The sequence below is a fragment of the Pangasianodon hypophthalmus genome, chromosome 22 (genome assembly GCF_027358585.1).
Source record: "Pangasianodon hypophthalmus isolate fPanHyp1 chromosome 22, fPanHyp1.pri, whole genome shotgun sequence".
NCBI classification, from domain to species: domain Eukaryota; kingdom Metazoa; phylum Chordata; class Actinopteri; order Siluriformes; family Pangasiidae; genus Pangasianodon; species Pangasianodon hypophthalmus.
The window spans coordinates 14,215,186-14,238,395 of NC_069731.1; the positions used below are offsets into that span (position 1 = coordinate 14,215,186).

At 36.6% G+C, this 23,210-nt stretch overlaps 1 protein-coding gene across 2 annotated transcripts; it reads right to left on the reverse strand.

The window, feature by feature from the left end:
• Positions 1–8,914: 8,914 nt before the first annotated feature.
• fbxo15 (F-box protein 15) lies at positions 8,915–23,193 on the reverse strand. Of its 2 annotated transcripts, XM_026938268.3 has the most exons (10): positions 22,967–23,193; positions 21,466–21,552; positions 20,240–20,344; positions 18,353–18,583; positions 15,913–16,113; positions 15,014–15,137; positions 13,102–13,184; positions 11,755–11,900; positions 10,897–11,021; positions 8,916–10,476 (listed from the first exon to the last, which is right to left on the reverse strand). In XM_026938268.3, the coding sequence occupies exons 1-10, from the start codon at positions 22,978–22,980 to the stop codon at positions 10,207–10,209; spliced, it is 1,386 nt and encodes a 461-aa protein (XP_026794069.3). In that variant the 5' UTR covers positions 22,981–23,193; the 3' UTR covers positions 8,916–10,206. The 2 variants fall into 2 exon arrangements, with proteins under 2 accessions (XP_026794071.3, XP_026794069.3); XM_026938270.3 differs by lacking the exons at positions 20,240–20,344; positions 21,466–21,552; positions 22,967–23,193 and adding an exon at positions 18,855–18,975 and having other exon boundaries at positions 8,915–10,476.
• Positions 23,194–23,210: the final 17 nt, after the last annotated feature.

The following is a 23,210-nucleotide window of genomic DNA, read 5'->3' on the forward strand; positions in this document are numbered from 1 at the left end:
TAAATGGTTGACAAACTACCTGAGATCATTTTCTCTAATAAGAGCTTGCCAAAGAACCGATGAAGCTTCCCTCTGGTCATCAAAACTCAGGGAACAGATGTTCACAAAAAAAACAGCATGGACACCATTTTGATGTTCTATTATTTGCATGACTCAAGAACAATTGCTCTAAATCAAATTTCTCTAAACAATGTTTTTTTTTTAAATTATTATTTCACCAACAAGTGATCTTCAGTGGCATCCAAAATTTGTTTTGTGATGAAATTCTGAATTTCTGGCTTCCTACATTACCCACAATGCTGTTCTAGTACCTGCTGATACTGGCACAGTAGAAATTAGCCCTTGCTTCATTTCTACATAAAAAGATTGATGCAGCAGTGCTTTAGTATTTTAGTCTATCCAGGTCTCTTACTTCCTCATCTGTACAATCTGCCTCAGAAAGATGAGATTCTAAAGCTTCAACTTTAATGTTAATACCATCGTCAATTCCATTGTGCCTGTCATCTCATAGAGTACTAACTAGACGAGCCGAGTCTCAACCGTAATTCAGTTCAATGATTCAATATGATGCTGTTACTATATATAGTTGCGCTTCGTAAGCATACAGTTACTGACTGTAGCTCATCTGTTGCATAATTGCCAGCACCTCTATACCCTGTCTATCAATGGAAAGACACCTTTTAGCAGGAGCACTGCTAAAAATATTACTAAGATTCATATCCCTGGCACAGCAGGGATATATTCAGTATATAAATGAAAATCATCCCTCAAATCCACTCGATCTGCCATTACTCAATCTGAAACAGCACAACACATCTGAACCTTCAGTGCCGTCCTGTGGCCATTTTTATAAACTGTTCACAACTGTCCAGTTGAAAGGGGGCAATTGAATTAAATGAGATAAGTCCTCATTGCACAGATAGAATGCATGCAGTTCGCATTGTGACAACAACACACACTTCCTCATTAAGAGTGTTCCATTATCTCATTACTATGTAGTACACTTTTCATAGTGGTTTATCATGACCTTTTCCCCCTGCTTTAAAATTTGATCCATACACAGTGACAGTCGTTAAATTGTGGCGCATGGCAACTGTTAAAAGGTTAAAAAGACTGGAGAGAAGAGGAATGAGTGTGAGTCGCACTGGAGCAGAATGAGTGTAAGTCGTTTATCATGCTAATCTAAACGCCCACTTATCATCGGACCTCATATAAATCACTGTCATATCTTGCATGAGTCCTCATTATGCATAAGGTGCTCTAAAAATCACAGCTCAGCAGTGAAAAAAATGAGATGTGTGCTTCACCCCAAAACGTCATCAATGATTTTTACCCTTGTCATCCAATTTTGTATGGGTTTAGTGGGGCTGGGGCATATCCTGGATGCTGCTGGCTGCTGTGGAAATGAGGCCTCTTGATACAACCTACCCTAGTTTCCTGTTTAAAAGGGAAATATGTCAAGACACAGAATTAATTCACAAGCCTTAAGCCATTTTTATGGGCACCATAAAATATGTGGAGGGTTAAATGACACTCTAACAATAGGTTAGTGTCTTTAAAGTTCCAACTCTTGGTGAGCTGCAATAACCAGCTTATTACCACTGAGATTCACCTTGGCCTAGTATTTAAGACTCTGATTCTTGGTTTGTCTCAGTAGTAGAGCTCAGATTATTGTTTAATCCTACTGTTTAGTGCTCTGAATCATGGTTACTCCTAAAACTTATGGCTCTGAATCCTGGTTAGTCCTAGTGGTTACAACTCTGACTCTTGGTTAGTCCAACTGTTTAGGGCTCTGATTTTTGGTTAGTCGTACTATTTATGGCTCTGAATCTTGGTTAGTCCTACTGTTTATGGCTCTGACTTTGGTTAGTCCCAGCTGTTAGGGCTCTGAATAATGGTTTCTCCTACTGTTTATGGCTCTGACTTTGGTTAGTCCCAGCTGTTAGGGCTCTGGATAATGGTTTCTCCTACTGTTTATTGCTCTAACTTTTGCTAGTCCTAGTGATTAAGGCTTTGACTTTTGGTTAGTCCTACTGTAAGGGACTCAGCCTCTTGGTTAATCCAAGTGTTTAGGGCTCTGTCTCTTGGTTAGTCCTAGCGTTTTGGTCTTTGACTCTTGGTTAGTCCTATTGTTTAGGGCTCTGACTTTTGGTTGTTCCCAGTTGTTTAGGCTCTGAATCATGGTTACTTCTACTGTTTATGGCTCCGCCTCTTGGTTAGTCCTGGTGTTTATGGCTCTAATTCGTGGTTAATACTGGTGTTTAAGGCTCTTGGTTAGTCCTACTCTTTTGGGCTCTGACCTTTGGTTAGTCCCAGTTGTTAAGGCTCTGACTAATCGTTACTCCAACTGTTTATGGCTCCGACTCTTGTTTAGTCCTAGTGTTTAAGGCTTTGACTCTTGGGGAGTCTTGCTGTGATGGGCTTTGACTCTTGGTAAGTCCTACTCTTTAGGGTTCTGAGTTTTGTTTATTGTCAATCGTTAGGGCTCTGAATCATGGTTACTCCTACTGTTTAAGGCTCTGAAACTTGGGTATTCCTAGTACTTACTGCTCTAACTCTTGGTTAATTCTACCATTGAGTGCTCTATCTCTTGGTTAGCCCCACTATTTATGGCTCTGAGTCTTGGTTAGTCTAAGTATTGGGGTTCTGACTCTTGTTTAGTCCTAGTGTTTAGGTCTCTGAATCTTGGTTAGTCATAGTGTTTACTGCACTACATCTTGGTTAGTCCTAGTGTTCAGGGCTCTGATTCTGACTTGGTTTGGTCCTAGTATTTAGACCGCTTATTATTGGTTTCTCATAGTGTTAGGTTCTCTGATCTGGGGTGGAACATTACCTTGAATACTTGATATAAAATCTTTTTGCTTTCCTTCTATTTCCTTCCACATATAGATATATGTTAATAATAAAAATACTACTACTAATAATAATAACGTCACCTCTCATAGGACAAGCTTATGCTTATAAATCAACTTTGAGTACAGGACACATTGTAGTGCTTGACCAGAATAAGAATAAATAGAATAAGCTCAGTGAAAATAAACAGACATGAATAAAACACAACCTTAGAGGGCACAGTAAAGAGAATAACACCACAAGAGGAGCATTCTGAAGCCTTTCAGCATCAATAAACTCCGACTTCTACCACAAACAAGCCATTAAGCTTCCCACCACTATTGGAAAAGAGATCTGAATCTGCCACAAGCTCAGGATGTTCCCTTTTGCACAGAAAAACAGGGATAATGAGTGTGTGTATGTGTATGTGTGTTTCATGCTCTTCGCTTTGTCCTAGCACTCCCTCAGATCAGTGAAGCTTTGCCAAAGGCACAAAACAATATTTTCATTTGTGAGTCTTGAAAAAAACAGAATCAGTTGCTTTTTGGTGATCAAAAAGAACTACCTTATACTTTATGTTTTAAATCACTCATTATTCAATATATAGTGTATTTTTGAAATTTCCCAAAGCACAGTGGAGACTCACTTACAATCATGAAGTTCCACAATGCAACACAACACGTGCTGCATTTTGGTGATGTACCCTAACCCCTGAGAACAGTATGAAGCCTATACCTGTAACATGAAAAACGTGTGTGGTTTGACACTCAAATGTTGATTATCAGTTTTTGTGGTGTTTATGTACCCTATTTATTGAGTAGGTTGTGTTGTTTGGGATGGAGTGATGATGGAGAGACCAATATTTTATATAAAGGGTTAAAATATCCTATAAAGTCAGCTTCAGAATTATTGGAACCCTTGGTAAAAATAGGTTTTACCAAGTTACTTTAATAGAAGCACCTGTACACCTGCGCATTCATACAATTATCCAGTCAGCCAATGTGGCAGCAGCACAATTCATAAAATGAAGCAGATACAGATCAAGAACCGGATCACATCAAACACTAGAATGGGGACTTTGACCGTGACATGGTTGTTGATGGGCTGGTTTGAGTATTTCAGAAATTGCTGATCTGAGACTCAGCATGATGCAAAAATTACAGTGAGCCTTGTAACTCAAATAAGCACTCTTTACAACTGTGGTGTACAAAAAAGCATCCCAGAATGCACAACACACTGAATCTTGAGGCGGTTGGACTACAACAGCAGAAGAACACATCGGATTCTATCCTGTTAGCCAGCAACAGGAATCTGAGGCTATAGTGGGTACAGAGTCACCAAAATAGAAGCCTTCCTGTCAGCTTGAACCAGTTTGGCCATTCTTCTCTGATCTCTCTCATTAACAAGGTGTTTCTGCCTGCAGAACTGCTGCTCACTAGGTGTTTTTTGTTTTTCGCACATTATGTATGTACTCAAGAGACTGTTGGGTGTGGAAATCCCAGGAAAGGAGCATTTTTAAAAAATATTCTGAAATAAATTGGTACCACTTTGCCACCATAAAAGCTTTCAGAATACACAAAAAGGAATCTGAGAGCACTCCTCAATACAGAATCTCTCAGAATCTTCCAGGGTCCTAGGTCTTCTCTTATGGCCATGCCAGAAGTTCTGTGCTCACCGAACCATTTTTGAACCACTGAACCATTGTGGTGAAGCATCAAACCATGACACACTTGTAGCTTCTTGTCAGAGGCAGTCTGTTTTTCATTTAAAATCTCTCTTACTTCATGGAGTCCATAATGCCATGTATATTATTAAGGTTCTTGGCGACTTTGGAGGAAAAAGAGTTCTTCATGATCACAGATTCTACACCTGAACAGTGGAAATGTCTGTGGTTAAAACACACACACACAAATGGACTGGGCAAAAAAGCAACAGGAATATCCATCAGCCTCATGGAGAGAACCATGTCGGTGCTGGTGTCAGAACTCTGAGGAGTCACAGTGGGAGGTGAAGTCAATCTGAGAAACACACCTTAAAAAAATCTAATAACAAGATCACAAAGTGGAGCTGAAACCAACAAAGGAGATTTTTCGAAGATATTATAGAAGTAAACATTATGGTTCACTGGACCTTTTAAAATAATTATTTTTATCATCAGAATTTTTTAATCAATGTATAGACTACAGTATATATTAAATGCATATATAGTGCATAAGTACATATAAATGTAGTACAAATGTAGTACAAATATATAGATAAATAGGGTACAAGTTATGTAATTACAAAACAGTGTTATAATAACCATTAAAGAATAACTATGATTAAATACCAGAATAAATGGTAATGTGCTGTAACTGAGAAACATGAATCAGAATGACCACTTCCTGGTTTAGGATGAATTAGACTTTGCAGGTGCTCACCCTAACACAGATGCCAAAATGTGAAAGAACGATTCACCCAAAAATGAAATGTTCACAATGTACACAATGTTCCCTGTACCCACCAAAAAAAAAAACAAATACATTTGGCTCAACTAATCCTTTAAAAATAGTAGAATGAGGTTTTAATTAAATAAGTCATGCATTGAGAGTCTAAGAGTAATTGCATTTCACTGTGAATGTTATTAGGTGCTGTGTTCGAGCACCAGCGATATAATGTTAGTGCTAAAATAGTACCAGATCGGGGGAAATCAATGAGTATTGTGGCACCTCAACCCAGAAACAAAGTGGGAGTAAATGTCACTTGATGCACTACTGTTTCACTTCTTTGTTGCGTTATTAAAATGAGATTGAGAACTCACAGCTCACAGCTAGGAAGACTACTGTGCTTTGGCACAAGATGCTATTATGCTAGGACAGCCGAAGACCAACCAGTCTGCAAATGGTCCGCCTGGCCATGCTGGCTTCATGAGCAAATCCAAGTAGTTGGGTATTGTTGGTAAAAGTTGTTTAATAGTAAGGTATCCAAATAGTTGCATGCAAGGCAGATTTCACAAGACTCATTTACACACATCACTACAGCGGATTGAGCCAATCACACCTGACAAAGCATATAAACCAAGATAGTAGAGATTCGCCTCATATGCTACCCAAGTGTCCCAGTTCCATGAGTTATCAATCAGTTACCTTACAGAGGGGTCATCATCTGCAGATTGGAGGAACTGCATTCAAAGCTAAATAGCCAAACAGCTAGCATTCCACATGTGATCTAATATCATAGGACCTTTCCAGGGAGACATAAGTGCATCTGTACTTAGCACTCTGGCAGCACAAATCTGGGCATACTGCATACGGTTGCAAGTGAACCAACACAAGCCTCAAAAGCAGGGACATGCTCATACCCGACCTGCTTATGATTCCTCATGTTAGTCAGAACAGGCACCATCATGAGTTGGAATCCATACTGAATCCCCCAGCTTTGGCAAACAGGTACTTTCAGCCTTGGTCAAAAGCTGCTAATATCATATTCATATATGCACACAGATGAGAAGGTGAAAGGGAATTACTGCTGTATAATGAAGGTAAACATCATTATGTGAATTTGCTGAAAAGTCACGTGCGCAAGGAGTTATCCAGGTGTTACGCAACACCCCTGGTGGTTAGGAGGGGTCTTACACTTTATACTTCATATTTTATACTTATGCTATACCTTATAAAACCATAGAGACAGTATACTTGATTGATATTTCATGATATATAGCAGACCATGATATATAAAGTGTACAGGAGTCCACATGTCGATGACAGAGCTTAGTCTTGATTGGCTAAATGCTGGGATGCTTTTTTATTTTAATAACTTACAAAATGGAAATTTTGGTGAATAATATTGTAAGACAAGTCCACATTCATAGGCAAAGTAACTTTAAAAACCTTTTTTTTTTTTTTTTTAGCATTTTAAACACGTATGACTCATGTCTAAGGCATGTGTAGTACAAATGCCCTAAATGCCCTCTCCTCTACCCTCCACTTCACTTTATTTTGTACAACAAACTGCTAAAATACAGTATATGATAATATTTATTGTATTATTTATAGGTCTTAATAAATGCCTGTAGCTTATATCCCATGTGTGATAATAGCATATGTAGTAATAATGTTATACACTCTTACAGTAGGCTAAAAATCTCATGTGCTGATTTCCCCCCAAACAACACCCCCCTACCCACGCCGCCACCACCACCAAGACCAGCTACGAAGTTGTTAAATTCCCATTTATAATAACAGAGAATTAATTACTCCACTACTGCCCTGCCAGATAGGAGTTAGCCATTAATTTAACATGAAAATGTAGACAAATAGTGGCCAAAATGCCAGTGTGGGCGTTTTCAGAGAAATATTCAGAAAATGGCATAATTAAAATCATACTCTAGTTGAATCGGGTATTCATTAACTCACCCATATCTGCTTTTCTGACACCAATTAGCATGAAATACAATATGAGCAATGGTTTTTCGAGGCCAGACCTCAGCTGGTCAGTCATTACAAATGGCATTAGATGCTAAAAATGACATAATGGCTGCCATTTCTGTCCTAAATGAGTCAGCTAGGAAACCAGAGGAAAGGAAGGGAACTAATTATGAACCACATTCTTGCTTTCACAAATGATTTTGCAGCAACATTTTTTAATTGAGCCAGAGAAACAAAAAAGAAAAGCTAAATTGGACCTGGATTGCTGTATGGCTGCTGATTTCCTGGGTCTAACAGAACTCTGATATAACATGACATTACATTTTTTTAAGATCCTTGTATAGGAACATGTATTTCACAGTACAACGCTCCCTGATGGGTAAAAGGAAGTAATGTTTATTTCTTATTGATAGAGAGACTGGCCCAAATTCCTGTTCTTTTTTCTTATTGTGATTGTGGAATAAGTCATTAAGCTGTGTTGCCTTTAAACAGGAACTGAACAGGAACAGAAAAAGGGAAAAACTGTAAATCAGATCTAAACATAGGCACTTGTCCAATCATTAGACTTCTTACATATTAAGAAATGCTAGAACTTCTAGAACCTGGTCTAACAAGACTTCTTGATAGCTGTTATTTTTATTTCAGTGTCTTCATGAGACATTATTGATGGTGTATATATATTATACATATATATGGTACTGCAAGCATGTCACATTTAACACTGAGAGTCACTGTACAAATGTAATATTCAAAACTATATGTGCCGACATAGGGCCGTATTTAAAAGGTAATGACGCGCTAATATTGAATATTTAATATTTATGTTTTAATATTCAATATTTAAACTTCAGATGTAACTACAGAAAGCATGGCCCCTAAAGCCAATTTTATATCACTAATGACGTTTCAAATCTGATTTGTCTTTGTGTTAATTAATTTTCAAGAACAGCAGCTCTGACAGTAGTGCCAGCTCTAATTTATAATATTAATATTACACATACACACAAATATTAATTTGGTTCTAATATGTTATCATTCTAATATGTTATCGTTTCTATAGTAACCGCTAATTCACAGGAACTTATATAGAGGTGCGCCACATAATCTGCACTATATGGCCAAAAGTATGTGGACCTTTTCATCACACCCATATGCAGTTCTTCCTCAATTGCTGATACAAAGTTTGAAGCACACAGTTGTCTAGGATGTCTTTGTATGCTGTAGTATTAAGAATTACCTCTTCAGCAAATCCTCACAGCCACGCTCCAAAATCTAGTGGAAAGCCTTCCCAGAAGAATGAAGGTTATTATAACAGCAAACGGGGACTAAATCTAGAATGGTATGTTCAACATTCTTATACTAGGTGTGATTGGTCAGGTGTCCACATACATTTAGCACTACAGTGTAAGTCTAATAATAAACAAATCTAAAAAACTGTTGTTACTTAACAAATAAAAAAAAAAAACTAATATGTCATTTTTGATATGGTGAAGTTTTCTGTAAGGAGATGTTTATTTATCGAAGGAGTCTCCATTGTCAGCAAGTTTTCCACCATGGGAAAGTCCTCAGGACAGAGGACTGCACTTTCTGGTTTCTTAGTAACACCAGGCTTTCTTTTTCTTTTTTTAATCTTAGAATCTTCCAAAGAGAGTAAGGGAGGCTGGAGAAGGAAGAACTGTTTATAGCCATGACAACATAAGTGCTAACAGCAACTAACTTGCCTTGTTGACATTCCCCAATGTTAAATCGGATAAAAAGTATGATGTGTGGTTCATTAATAACTTTGTTATTAAATAAATTTGTAATCATTGGCAAATTGCCCCATCATGTTTTATTCATTACTTACAGTACATAGAGCCAGTAGTCATATGTATTTAGCCTCCTGGTGTCCTCAGTTTAGTTAAATGATCTAGCACTATCTCATCCACTAATCAGTCTATTATCCAGCAGGCTGTTAACTAGCTATTGCATAAGCTAGGATAATGCAACATGTTAATGCGATAATAATGATGTTTGCTTATCAAGTGACTTTGTGTAACCTATCCCAAAGCACATGTATTTAATACTTACTTTTTCTCTGTATTTCAGCAATATAGAGGCCAGTAGGACCTAATAATTCATAAGCAGCTATGAAAAATTACTCAAGGTCTCCAGGTGACTTGTACAAATACCAGAGAGTGGTTTTTTTTGGTTTATTTTTATTTATTTACTTATTTATTTTTCATTTTTAGAAAGAGGCCTTGGATCATCATGTTTTAGCAGAAAAAGTTTGATAAACTGCCCAACTCTTTAATATGGTTCAATGAAACACATTTCAAAGATAAAGAATGGTTAACCTTCAGGCATGGCTTTCTCACAACCAGCAATCTAATTACTTTTTTGGTCATAACATTTGTGACAGAAGCCATTTTACAGCTTCACACCTCCTAACAATGTGATGAAGAAAATGGAAATGCCAGCATGTGTTGATAAAAAGCAGGTTTTCAAGGTCGAAGTGACCTCTGAAGACTAAACGCAATCCAATTATGCCCCAATCCAGAGGGGTTGTTTATGCCTCAAAACTGCCTTCCATCACTAATCGCAGCCAAATGTTGTTTTAACGGTGTGAGCATGTCGTGGCGTCAGCGATAAAATCCTCCTCCAGCCGAGAGCTATTACATTAAACAACTGTCTTAAGACATCAGCATCTAAGAGGAATGCTGATAATGCTAAACGACAGTAATGCCTTAATGTGAACTGTTTTTCTTGTGGGAATTTAGGAACAGGGATGTAAGTCTTGATAGAAAATGGCTTCCTATCTTCAAAATCGGGATGCATGTTAATCACTTATGCTTTTTCTTCAGATATAAAGTTCATACAGAAGACGTTTAATATGATCAAGGTTCCAAACAGAGAGTGTTGTATATGGTACATATATGCAGACATGTCATGTATGTATTATTGAACAAGGTAAAGTGTCCATGGAGTATCAATAATGCCTCCTAAAGTGTCTGTTTACTTTGCTAACGGAAAGAAAAAGGATTAAATTAACCATGACAAACTGTTTCTGTTCCTCCATCCACTCCAGCTCAATCTCCAGCTTTCCATCTGAGTCCTGATATTCCATAAAGAAGCTCTCACCATTACAGTCATATGACACTTCCTCGTGGTTTGATTTAGTAATGGCTACAGGAGCACTAACACACCAGAATGGTGTTTGGGCTTCAGCAAGAACAGTGAGAGTCAACATGCAACAATGCTGAGGAGAAGAAGAAGAAAAAAAAAAACAGTAAGAAACAGCAATCCAAATTTACCTTAGTAGGAAAATCCAAACTCTGGTTTAACAGAGAAATCTGAAAAATATTCATAAATGAATCTGAGGATTACATCAATTGTGTAAATGACTCTAACTTTAATTATGGATTAAATTAGGAGAATAATTGAAATCTAAATCTGGATTAAATTAAGGAAGTATCTAAATGTAATCTGCATCACATTAGGAGTACAGTCATAACCTAAATTTAGAATAAATTGGATTGGAGTGTACAGTTCAAATTTGCATCTGGATTAATTAAATGTGGCTGGTTTACATCTGGATACATTTAAGACAATCCAAAATTTGTTTCCAAAAAATAAATAAATAATGAAATTAATGTGATAACCTAAAATTCCGTGATACCTCGATGTGTCCCTGTAGTGCTTCGGTCCTCCAAGGCAGGCTGATTTTTCCACACAGAGGAGTTTGTCGCGATCTGTTTTCTTTACTGATAACTTGCAAAGGTAGATAACCATCAGCAATCTGATCTGTAGACCACACAGTACAAAAATAGCAGATTAATATTACAGCAGCCTGCCACCTACACAGATCAGAGCTGAGTTCTTTCCTCTTAGTCATGTTTGGGAATTAAAACTTGAAAGGGATCTTGGGTTGGTCTCACACTCATGTATGGCTTCAGAATTCACAGTGTAATAGAGTCCAAAAGTCTCAGCTCAGCACCAAGAACTGATTTTATTTAATCAGTTTCCTCAAATTAAAAAATACCCAGGTGATCCTTATTATACAAGAATCCATTATTTTAAAACTGAAACAAGTGATTCTTAGCCGTTTTCACATGAAAATGTGTTTAGTTTCTGTCAGATTGTTGTGACACTGTATATATCATTCGATTTTTTCAATGTGAACTGTTGTCATCTCTTAAAAAAAAAATAAAAAAAATTTACACGCGATGCTGAATAAATGAGGATGCTCCTCTATGCATTTTGTGTTATTGACCAAATGCTATGTTCTTTGGGTTGTTCTTTGTGTTCGGTAAAATGTAGCTCTCTAGCACACTCTACTGTCCATGCATCAAAGTAAGAGTCAGCAGTAATAATATATTACTGCGTAGCTTAAAAAAAAAAAAAGCAAAGCAAGAGGAAGCTCATTAGTTTTCCATGAAGGTATGCATCCCAAATCTTATGGCTAGAAATGTACAATAGGAAAATGTAAAACAATGCAAACTTTAGCCTTACAATTTTAACAAAGTTCAAACTGCACCTTTCTTGCAGAACAGCTGGGAAAAGCTCACTGACGCAATGCTTTCTACTGTGTTGTGCAGCTCAAGGTGCACACAGTATCTATGCAAGCCGTAATCAGGATCAATGTCATCAAAAGGGGCTTGCATGTCTGTTGGCTCATACAGCCTGGGAAACAGAAAGAGTGTGAAAGAGAGAAGATCACTGGTGAAGGCTGGAAAATTTTAAATTATATATGTATATATATATATATATATATATATATATATATGTGTGTATGTGTGTGTGTGTGTGTGTGTGTGTGTGTGTGTGTGTGCGTGTATATATAAATATATATATATATATAATACATATATTAATTAAATATTCTTAAACCAGGTCTGTATTAAATTAGGATGATAATTCAAACTTAAATCTGTATTAATTTGAAGTTAATCCAAAACCCACATCTGGACTAAATTAGAGAGATAATGCAAAACCTAAATTTAATCCAAATGGCAGTTTTGGATTATGCTTCTATTTTACTCTAGACTTTGGGTTAAATCTCTGGTTTAAGCCAGATATAGGTTTTCCATTATCCAAAATCTACATCTGGTATATATTAGTGAGATCATCAAAAACCTACTTCTGGAATAAATTATAGATTTAACCCAAAACCTACATCTGCGTTAAATTAGAGGGATAATCCAAAACCTACATCTGGATTTAAATTAGAGGGATAATCCAAAACTACATGTGGAGTAAATTGGAAGGTTAATCCAAAAACTATATCTGGATTAAATTAGAGGAATGATCCAAAATGATATATGGATTAAGTTAGAGGGATAATCCAAAACTACATCTGGATTAAATTAGAGGGATAATCCAAAACTATATCTGGAGTAAATTAGAGGGATAATCCAAAACTACATCTGGAGTAAATTAGAGGGATAATCCAAAGTCCACATGTGGACATCTCGGTTAAAGTAGAGGGACAATCCAAAACTACATCTGGAGTAAATTAGAGGGATAATCCAAAAAACCAAAATCTGGATTAAATTAGAGAAATAATCCTAAACCTACATTTGGACTAAATTAGAGAGATAATGCAAAACCTACATCTGGATTAAATTAGAGGGACAATTCAAAACTACATATGGGTAAAATCTGAGAGATAATCTAAGAGAGATGATTAATCTAAACTTGTGTGTGTGTGTGTGTTCAGTGACAATATTATGATCACCAGAAGATGGCGTTGTAGTGCAACTAATCCACTCAGTCCCCCCTTACTCAGTTTTTCATGCTCAACCCTGTGACTAACACATGACAAGACTGAAACGCACAGTCTTAGTAATTAAGTGACAATAAGTTATAAAAAAAACATACATACGTGGTGGATGACCCCAGAAGATTTCTTTCCACAAGTCTGTGATAATGTAAGTTCACTAAGACAAATGCAATTTCCTGTTGCTTCTGAGAATAATAAAAAAAATGTGTTAAAGATAAGTTTACAATGCATATATTAGCAACAAGCCTGTACTTTCTGTAACTTCGCCAGTTCATTAAATGAGCATTAGATGAGCAATCAAGTAGATAAATGTAGGCAAAAAGTGAAAGATTGTAAACCAATGCAATAAAATGGTTCAAAATATTTAATTTGCTGTATTAAAAATAACTCTTTTCTGATAGCAATTGGAGCAGTGGTGAGCAAGTCAACATGACTCTGTACATAACTCTGTACACTAAAAGTCAAAAATTTGGATACAGTAAACTGAATATACACACACACACACACACACACACACACACACACACACATATATATATATATATATATATCAAATATACAGTATGTATGTGTATATATATATATATATATATATATATATATACACATACATACTGTATATTTGATTGGCTTGTGGTTGAAAAAGTAAAGGGTGAAGTTAATGTCCATGGATACATTTATTTCTGAATCAAAAAGTCCTTTTTGCTTAAAACAAGTCTCTTTTTTCCATCTTAAACAAGTGGTTTTCATATAGAATTTTGAAGAAACAGCGAGGAGCTCGGCCAATTTGAGAATTTTACGGAAAGCCTCCTGCGTGAAGCTCCTCCTTAAAGTATAAAATAGTTTACATTTGTTTAACCCATTTCTTGGTTACTGCATGATGGCATACGAGTTGTTTCATAGTGTTAAATATACATTATTATTCTAAATTAGTAGAAAAGAGTAAAAATGAAGAAAACTGTGTTATGAGCAGGCATGTCCCAACCTTTGACCTGTAGTGTAGTTCAATGGAAATGGAAAGACAGAAACAAAAACACAAGCTAATATAGAACGCAAAAGCGCAACATGCTAGTTAGATAGTCATTTGTCATTGTACAGACTAGGGATGTGGGTAGTGATGTAGTGATGACAGAAAAAAAAAATGAACGAGTACTCAAAATCTCACAGAGCACATGACTTGACATAGTTCTATACAATATCTCTGATGTAGTATATTGTTTTGTGTTGTAGTTGTGTTGTGCTGCATTGTTCTCTTTCCATCATAGTCTTCATTTTTCCTTGACATTTGTTTAAAGATGATGTGGCAATTTGTACTATGACGTCATTATCACAGCTTTGCACTGTCCTGTATATTATCAGTGTTTTCACCCCTAAGTGTGTTTCCTGATTCAGTTCCATACAAACAAATCTATCTAGTTAAAATAATTGCTATCGGATTAAATCTTCAGCTTGACTGGATTTGGTTAGTGGTGTGTGTTCACGTTGCATTCTGTCTTTGAACGAGAGCATGGTAACTTATACATATTTTGTTTTGCTGTCATTTAAGTCATTAAGGTGTAGAGTGTTTATCTGGTTGGAACTGACAAGAAAATATATGTGGCAAATACAAAATAAACAACTAACAGGCTTAAAGGTTTCTCCTTAAAGAGAAAACCCATTTGGAAAACTGACTTCCAGTCCGGAACGCTTGTTCGTGTTTGGATGTGCCTCCTGTCATTCTTTTTTTAGACACTATGCTCTACAGGCCACGATAGATCCTGGGGACAGAGCTTTGTGAACATGAGTGGAAATCATTCAAATGTCAAACCCCCCTCACTTTAAAAGACTTAATCTTGAAAAAAGAGACTAATCGTACCTAATGCGGCTTTAATATAATCTGCTTGTCTTAGGCACCTAGAATACTGATTTGTACAACCAAAGTTTATATTAGTGTGTTGAAAGTAGTGCAGAAATGCAGAAAAACAATAAGCTCAATAAGCTGAAGTGAGAGGTCAGAGGTCACATGTACACATACCTGCCAAACCCCCACAGTTACATCTTTCTCAATGTACAGCAAAGAGATGAGCCTGTCTGAACCACACAATTTGCTACCGTCCTTCTTCACCACCACTTTACTTAAGAGGGATCTCCAGCCTGGTCTATAATAACAATAATAATAATAATAATAATAATAATAATAGTAATCAAACAGAACAAAGTTTGGCTCAGTAACACCATTTGTACAGAAAAAGTTTCATAAAATATAAAAAGTTTGTGTTAGAAAAATATTGTGGCAGTGGGGCAGGGTCAAGTGCTGGAAGGAGAGTTGCAGAGAATGAGTGGGTAACAAGTGATTGTCTACACCTCTGTGTGGTTTATAGCAACGTATTTATGAGCTCTCTCTTTTTTAATAGGTGGCCAGATGCCAGTGAGACCTGAGTCCAGACAGTCCTGAGGAGTCCACCTGCCCCAAGCAACTGAAGTAGTTGTGTGTTTAATTTTGTTTTGGCCTAATTTTATTTAGCAAACAGTGAAAACCAATGAAATATAGAAGAAAAATGAAAAAATTTCAGACAGCTCTGCTCTCTCCATCCCCAGCATCACATGACCTAATCTCCAACCCATCTGTCAGGGATATGATATATAACAATCAAATTGGAACTATAACATCATCCAATTAAATTCTACCTTTAATGCTGCAATACCAAAGCATGTGCTGAAGAACAAAGTGATTGTTTGATGTGAGTCTCATGATTTAGGCATGCAACCTGCTCCATGCTTAAATGGTAACTATAAGCTTTCCTTAGTCATTAGCAACATTAGCCTTGTAGTTCCAGGGCGGGATGCAAACTTCAGTCACCAAGCATTTCTTTTCTGAGCAAGAGTAAACTTGTTTTGTAAACTTGGCCATATTATTTCTTTAAAATACCTTACCTGCATGTGATTGGACAGTTAATGGGCACAAGCATCACTCCATGCAGCTCTAGTGTAGTGGGTTTATCCAGAATTGGCCAGTTTCCTGAACTCCAGCCAACAGTCAGAGAGGCTTGGCCGAAGTACACGTGAGTGTGTTTAATTCTGTTCTCACGTCCTCTTGCTTCCTTCACTGTGATCTCCCACATGACACCAAAACTCCTGATGACAACAAAGACAATAAATGCAACCCAGGACAGATGTAATATTGGAAACGCACACAGGAATGTGATGCAAGGAATTATGTTTTTACTGTACTTTAAAAAATACATAAAAGCAAAATGTGTCTTGGCTACTTGACTAAAAATTGTATAAATGTAGAACTGTGTACATTTAATTGTTGGCTGAAATATTCTTGTAATAATCTGACCATGTTTTTTTTTTCTATAGTATATTTAGCAGATTAAGCCCACTTACAAAGAAAGCCACTTGTTGAGATCTAAATTGAGGCATAAAGTTAAGGAAATAGCTAATATGATGCAGTGGCACCCTATGACATCAATCAGAGTGAAAGAAACAAAGGCAGAAGTGCTGAATCCCGTGGAGGTTTAATAGCTGTTGTTTGTGTCTCGGCGAATGTGGAGACTATTATTACGGAGGTAAATCTCATCCTTCTGTGCCTCTGTAAACCCAGCGAGCCGACAGGGATTTGTCTGGGCATGAGGACAGAGCCAAGCAATTTATTTCCACGATTTGACAAAACCTTCGGAGCGGTAGAACAATTACTTTCACTCCCTCTGCACTGCATAAGACCTCAGGGTTGAGAAATCGAGTGACTCGGCAGCTCTAATCAGAGGTTAAAACGGCAACAAGGATCGTCAGGTGCGGTTTGGTTCCTCGTTTCCCCAAATGAGTGCTGAGAGGATCTGAGATGTGGCCTTCAAAGAAAGCTTTAATGAGTCTGAAGACATCAAGGGGATGAAAGTCATTGACTTTTTATGGAATAAAGAATAACAGATGGACATTTATTGCATAATACGTTAAACGTTAAATGTTACAGTTATACTGCAGTACATCTCTGGTAACTGTAATATATTTAGATTTTAATTTCTGCAGTGAGACACATACTTGAATGCTTGATTCTGATTGGTCAGATGGTGTTGATTCATTTTCTAAAGCAGCTTTTCTGACAATAGTACCAGCTGCAAGGTCTGTATTAATGCACTAGTTCTATACTATATATTATTGTCTCTGTTGTAATTCACAGGGATTTTTTATGGCAGACACTCCACATAAATGGATTAAAAAATGTGTAATTGTTGATTTGGTAAAGTTTTCTGTGAGAAGATGTTTATTTAGTATTTTTGGAAGGAGTCTCCAGTGTCATTGCTTTGTAACAGAGGTAAAGCTATTCCTTGAAATTTCTGGACAAATGGATAAAAAAGTATGATGTGTTGTTCATTAAAAATGATTGTTGGCAAATTAATGGGGTATAAAATGAGTAAAACACTTTTATTGAAAAATAATCAACTTGGCTGGTAACAGTGACTCTGTGAACAGTGTTTTATTTGTTACATACCGAATATAACCACCTATATACAATGTATTTGTCTATATTTGTCTATGTATGTCTGCCTTTTCTATCTTTCTATCTATCTGTCTATCTATGCTTTACATATACTATTCTGTGTTATAAAACTGAGACAGGTCAGAAAACCCAGCTGGATCTGCTCTGTCAGAATGAGGATCCGATACTTCATAAACACACAAATCTCAGACTAATTAGCAGAGAGATGAAACCACACACTGAACCTCAGAGACTTTTAACATGGCTCTGGCTTTTGGAACGGTGGCATTTTTGCTGTCAGAAAACAAAACAGAGTCGGCCATGTGTGAGCCACATGATCGCTCCTGAGATTTATCCTAATTAGACTGAGCCAATTAGCAAATGTGCTGGATGGCTCTGGCATGTTTGGCTAACATCTCAACCCTTCAGTGTTCTCTACTTAGCAATGCCTTGTGGGATCACCTCGGGCCATCTTTTTAGATTTTGTAATAATACAACTGAAAGATTTAGTTTAAATATCTCATGTATAATTCTGTCCAACTCAGTGCTAATCAGCATAATAGTCCTGATTGAGACAGAGCTCTAGAGTCTCTGTCAGTGTTTGGTGATCTCCACAGGTGGGAGTGGAAATTATAGAGAACGAGAGAGAGAGACAATCACCTTTCATTTTTACATTCACACCAACTATTTTTTCATACTTTTATTTCACCATCTTACTCTCAACTTAAACTGATCTCCGGAATATTTTAAAATGATGATGCTAAAGCTATTACACTAAATGAGCAGCTTGGACCTGACCTGAACATAAGGGTTAAACAGGGGACAAATAGAATTTTAGTGAAACTGAATGGAAAAGGGAAAAAAAAAAAAAACAAGTCTATTTTTATTGCTCACCTGAGAACTTCAGCTGTTCGAATTGGCAGTCCGGTGTAAGAATGAATGGATTTTAGTTTTTTCTTCCAGCTTCCATTATGACCAGCCAGTTCTTTAAAGAAAACTCTCCTCCAGTATCCCATAGGCTTTTCCTGAATGCTGGCCATGTCCACTCCATCTGTCACATCCTTTATTAGCCTGGATGTCTTCGTTTTTGCTCGTTGCCAGGTGTAAAAGCGATACCACATGGCACTGGGGATAGACAGTTCATTATTAGAAGTGGCAGATAATTTGGTTTAAAAGCTCCTTTGTGTGTCTAAAATTGGCATGCATTTACCTAACCCTTTCAAACCCATATTAAATGAATGGTTAGGGGACAAATCACATTTACATAATGTTCCCTTCAGTCCAAATGTATTCAGTGAGCCAAGACAGGTTTAGTATCAGATATTTAGATATTTGCTTCTTTAGTTTTGGAGCTCCAAGACTAACAGTGCTAAGAAGTAATGGAAGTCTGTCTCACCCAAAATCTTTTCTGCATCTGCCTCAAACTACATCTGGTTCTTTAGTAAGGTCACACACAGACTTGCTGATGTGGTTTAGGATACAGTATAACTAGCTGTAACATTATGAAGGCAGCCATCTTGGACAACTGGAATCAGCAGGGTTTGGTATCATTCCATCTCCTAGGCCCCTCCTCCCCAAGTTTAATGTGGTGTGTATGATAATATTTGTTGCAGCCTCAGAAAACCAGTTGGATGTCGGTATTGCTGAATTCTGGCAAAAATCCAAAAAATGAAACATGTTGCTCAACATTAGTTTTTTCAGCCAATAAGCACCTTTACAAAATCATATATGTTTTATAAAAATGATGTGGAAATGTTTTATTTCCTTTTTACCCTTGCCTAGGTTGTCTTTTGGTAAAGATCATGTTGGGTAAGGAGCCAGTTTTATAAAACACAGTAATAAAAACTCATTCTGCCAAAAAGGTGCCTAAAACCTCGTTATCTAGTAAATGTCACACTTTGATCATGTTGTATAGCTATGTGTCATAGTGAAACAGACGTAAGCTTAATCAACTCAGTTTGTAATCAGATACTGACTGTCAAAATGTCTGTTATGTTCCCTTGCTGCAGTCAAAATGAAATCTGGAATTTATTCATTTTCTTTCTTTCTCTTTTTTAAGTAACTAGTAACTGCTAGAACTTTACTTCTGGTTTACAGATAAAGGAGAAATATATTTAAGTTCAAGAAAGTCTGTAGTTTAAGTTCAGGAAAAACTGTAGTTTTTTTAATTAATTTTCTACTGTATATAGTTTCAATGTGTTAATATGGACTATTGCTGCTATTTTACAAAACCATTTATTTAGTAATTAAATTATAGAGCCTAACAGAGCTGATGTTTACTGTATATGTTCACCAACAAAGGTTACCAAAATGAGTAAGAAACACATCAGGGTGCAGAACAAATCCTTTTTTTTCAACCACCAATTTACACAGCACTTTGGTGACAGAAATATACATGTTACCTTAAAGTGCATTTTATATTGTAGTTAAATCCTGGAAAATATGAGACAATGACTTTCCATGTTTGCACACAAAAAATGATTTAATGTAGACTAAAAGCAGGTAGAAACTGAACTGCAGTTGTGACAGTAGCTGTCTTGGGGATAACAGACAATCTGTGCTGTAGGTTTGATCTGAGGAATTCACTGGAGCCAGATGTTTGGATTTGTCACTTCATCCTGACATACCTAATTTGCATAGAATTGAGAAAATTTAATGGGGCTTCTTGGTATTATTACTCTGTACCTAGATCACATACCTAGATAGAAAACGTTTTTCTTTTTTTTTCGCTTTCTAGTGTGAGCGCAGGGTATGAACTCTGACGCAGCGACTCAAACTTACTTGTTGTCAACCAGCTCATGGAACCGCTTGTTGACGAAGCCAAGGCAGAAAAGAGATCCTGCATCCAAATATGAAATAATCTTCTCAGTGACCTCTGGTGGCATCCTAATCCCATTGAAGTTAAAAACAATGTCATATATTTGATTAAATTAATGCTATAATTTAAAAGTGTCCTTGAATTCCACTCAAGTTCACTATAACTATTCAAATCAACATACATTTGACTTAAAGAAACATTCTGGTGAAAATCAATTTTACTCCACTTTTACTCCACTTACTTCATGTATCTCATCTAACAAAACATGTTTGGCATCTGAAGTTTGCTTCTTTAGATTTACATGGTTAATGGAGCTAATAAGTAATAGGTAAAGACTAAAACACAACAAGGAGTGCTTACAGGAAAATAATCACCAACTGTCCTATAATCAAAGCTGCTGTTATAGAGAAGTAACCATATTAACACTTTCTGACCAATCACATTTGAGAACGCTATTGCATAGGAAGTTTATCTCAACCAAGATTTTTTTTTTTTCTGTAAATGCATGCCCAAATCTTCAGTAAATACTTGCTTCAAATGACATTATTAAGCTACATGATCTATTTTTACATAAACAATTTTGTAAAATAGGAGGAGTAGACCATCCGTACTTCTGGGGTATCCAAGATGGCTGCCTCCATAATGTCATGGTGCTGAGCTACACAGAGTTTTGTTCATGTTTATGTACAGATTATAGCAATTCACACAGTAAGTGACATTACCAAAGGACTGGGAGTAATTTGAAGCAGATATTTATAGAAAATGTTTTGGGTGAGATAAACATCCATTGCTTGTTACCTCATAGATCCAGTGCAAAACTAAAGAAGTCAACATCAGGGATCAGTAATGTCCTGGCTGGTCCTGTACATTTGTAGTAAGAGGGACAATGTGTAAGTTTTTTTTTCTCTCTCTCTCTCTGAAACTAATCATTTCATATTCACAAACTGCTGTGGAATAACTAATCTCTGTCTAGTTGGTCTAAATTTATGCAGCTAGGTGGTATAATCTTGACATCCAGGACATCATCGGTTTTAAGGTAAAACAAATAGGTTCATAACAAAAGTCCTGTTGCTTTACTGCTATTATACATTTTGAAATGACCTCGATGACTGAAGCAGTTATCCAGAGCGACTTACAGAAGTGACACACACAATACCTCAGCCAGTGTTAGTTTGCACCTGTGACTTGCCTCTCTATGTAGTTTTCAGAGCTCCTGACTGATCTGGGTGGAGGTTTGGGACAGGTGGATGATCGGTGGACCATAATGCGTTTCAGTCTGTGAAAAGAAGACATACTGTAAATAGCTACCGCACGTATTTGAAGAGTAAATGTGTTGAATTAGCGTTAACTCTTTCTACAGTGTGTTGACTGGATGGTCAATATGCGTCATGCTGAACAATAAGACATTAGAAATTTAATTTCAACCTTGACTGGAACTGTAACATCTGCAGTAGCACATCCAGAAAAAAACACTGTGTTATTTCCATACTGTAGTTAGAATTAATTTGACATTGTGAGTGTTAATTAAACTGTTAGAATTAATTTGACATTGTACAGGCCAATTTAACACTGCACTGGGATAATGTAACACTATATGGGTTAATTTAACACAATATGGGATAATATAACATTGCATGGGTTAATTTAACACTGTATGGAATAATGTTACACTGTACGGGTTAATTTAACACTATATGGGCTAATTTAACAACATATGGGATAATGTAACACTGTATGAGTAAATTTAACACTGTATGGGATAATGTAGCACTGTAAGGGTTCATTTAACACCATAAGGGATTATGTAACACTGTAAGGGTCAATTCAACACTTTATGGCTTAATTTAACACTGTATGGAATAATGTATGGGTTACTTTAACACTATATGGAATAAAATATGGTTAATTTATCAATTTATGGGTTAATTTAAGACTGTACGGAATAATGTATGGGTTAATTTAACACTGCACAGGGTAATTTAACACTGAACGGAATAAAATATGGGCTAATTTATCACTTTTTTGGATTAATTTAACACTGCACGGGGTAATTTAACACTTTACGGAATAAAATATGGGCTTATTTATCACTTTATGGGGTAATTTAACCCTGTGGGGAATAAAATATGGGTTAATTTAACACTGCACAGGTTAATTTAACACTTTAGGGGTTCATTTAACACTGGGGAATAATGTATGGGTTAATTTAATACTGCACAGGTTAATTTAACACTTTATGGGTTAATTTAACACTGTACGGAATAATGTATGGGTTAATTTAACACTGCACAGGTTAATTTAACACTTTAAGGGTTAATTTAACACTGTGGGGGATAAAAGATGGGTTAATTTAATACTGTGGAGGATAAAAAAAGATGGGTTAATTTATCACTTTAAGGGTTAATTTAACACTGTGGGGGTAAAATATGGGTTAATTTAACACTGCACGGGTTAATTTAACACTTTAAGGGATAATTTAACACTGTGGGGGATAATGTATGGGTTAATTTAACACTTTAAAGGTTAATTTAACACTGTGTGGGATAATGTATGGGTTAATTTAACACTGCACAGGTTAATTTAGCACTGGAGTTTGGCGGAAGTCGTTTACTGGTTTACTGTTAGTTAAAATAAATGCTATAAAAAGGACCAGTACCAATACCAAACAGCTTAATACCGCTCCAGCGTACCTCTGGGAGTTCATCTCGGCGTTTCTGTTGTACAGTTAGACCGGCCTTGTTTCGCTTTAGCAGTTCAGAAACTTCCCTCAGTCCATTACACGGATATTTGTTTTACAGTGAAACCTAATAGGCGCGTGGCCGCGTCCGGTAACTACGGCAACACTACGAGCATGAAGTCGTTGGGGTTAGCTACTGCGAAACGTCAGTGCTTCCGCCATATTAGAGAGGTTTACACTCAATTGTAAGACAACGC

What these genes read in the sequence shown, in the direction of transcription:
- fbxo15 (XM_026938268.3), bottom strand. An exon ending in TCTGAAAACTACATAGAGAG is followed by an intron (nt 20,345 to 21,465) that starts GCAAGTCACAGG and finishes CAATGGGATTAG; the next exon opens with GATGCCACCAGAGGTCACTG. An exon ending in CTTCTGGGGTCATCCACCAC is followed by an intron (nt 11,901 to 13,101) that starts GTATGTATGTTT and finishes TCTGTTTCCCAG; the next exon opens with GCTGTATGAGCCAACAGACA.